Raw genomic sequence first — 731 nt, 5'->3', positions numbered from 1 at the left:
ATGTGTGTGTGTGTGCAGTACGGCAGCGTGGGGTAATGCCTTGAATGCCAGCAGCAGCAGCAGCAGCAGCTGTGGCAGCGGCGGCAGTAGCCTGGTTGCTGACATTGCGAACCGACATCCGCCGCACCTTAGAGCTAGAGGACGACCTTTTACCCCCCCCCTCACCCGGCCCCCCTCTAATCCCAAACCGCATCACGTCTACAGCACCCGGGCATCATGGATTGCTCCGAAACCATCGAAAGCTCCCAAACTCCCTCTTACTACCCCCCAAAACCCTGACAGCCCTTTCCCCGCCCCCCCACCCCCCCCACAAAAAACATAAAACACACCCCTACGCCCCCCCCCTTCACACACACACACACCTGGATGGCGTACGCATGAGCCCGGTGCAATGCCGGCGGGAAGGGGTTGGGCGCGGTCATGTCCTTCAGGTAGGAGGCGGGAGAGGGGGGCCCGGGCAGCGGCCCGGCTGCAGCTGCAGCCGCGGCCGCCTCCCGGCAAGTCTGCTGCCAGGCTGGCAGTACGGACTGGATTAGGAAGCGCCGAGCGGCCTGAAAAGGGGAGTGTGGGGTGGGGGCGTTTGGGCGTTTGGGCGTGTGTGTGTCTGTATGTATGTACGTACATATGTCTCTATCTAAAAACCCAGCAGCACAATAAACCCACCGGGCTATTCGTGGGGCTGTAATAATAACAACCTCATTTACTCACTCCCGTGCTGCCTTCACTCCCTC

General features: G+C 60.7%; 1 protein-coding gene across 1 annotated transcript in view; it reads right to left on the bottom strand.

Annotated features, from left to right (window-relative positions):
* The window catches only part of mot9 (cilia/flagella specific MOT9), a gene marked incomplete at both ends in the record, with an annotated part of 10,357 nt that overhangs the window by 3,883 nt on the left and 5,743 nt on the right, over positions 1-731 (bottom strand). The window contains one exon of the mRNA XM_002957996.1: positions 359-551. Coding sequence (XP_002958042.1) covers positions 359-551 — 193 coding nt within the window. The remainder of the gene's footprint in view (positions 1-358; positions 552-731) is intronic.

This window comes from Volvox carteri (assembly GCF_000143455.1).
Source record: "Volvox carteri f. nagariensis unplaced genomic scaffold VOLCAscaffold_84, whole genome shotgun sequence".
NCBI classification, from domain to species: Eukaryota; Viridiplantae; Chlorophyta; class Chlorophyceae; order Chlamydomonadales; family Volvocaceae; genus Volvox; species Volvox carteri.
This window is presented reverse-complemented; position numbering and strand designations above follow the sequence as displayed.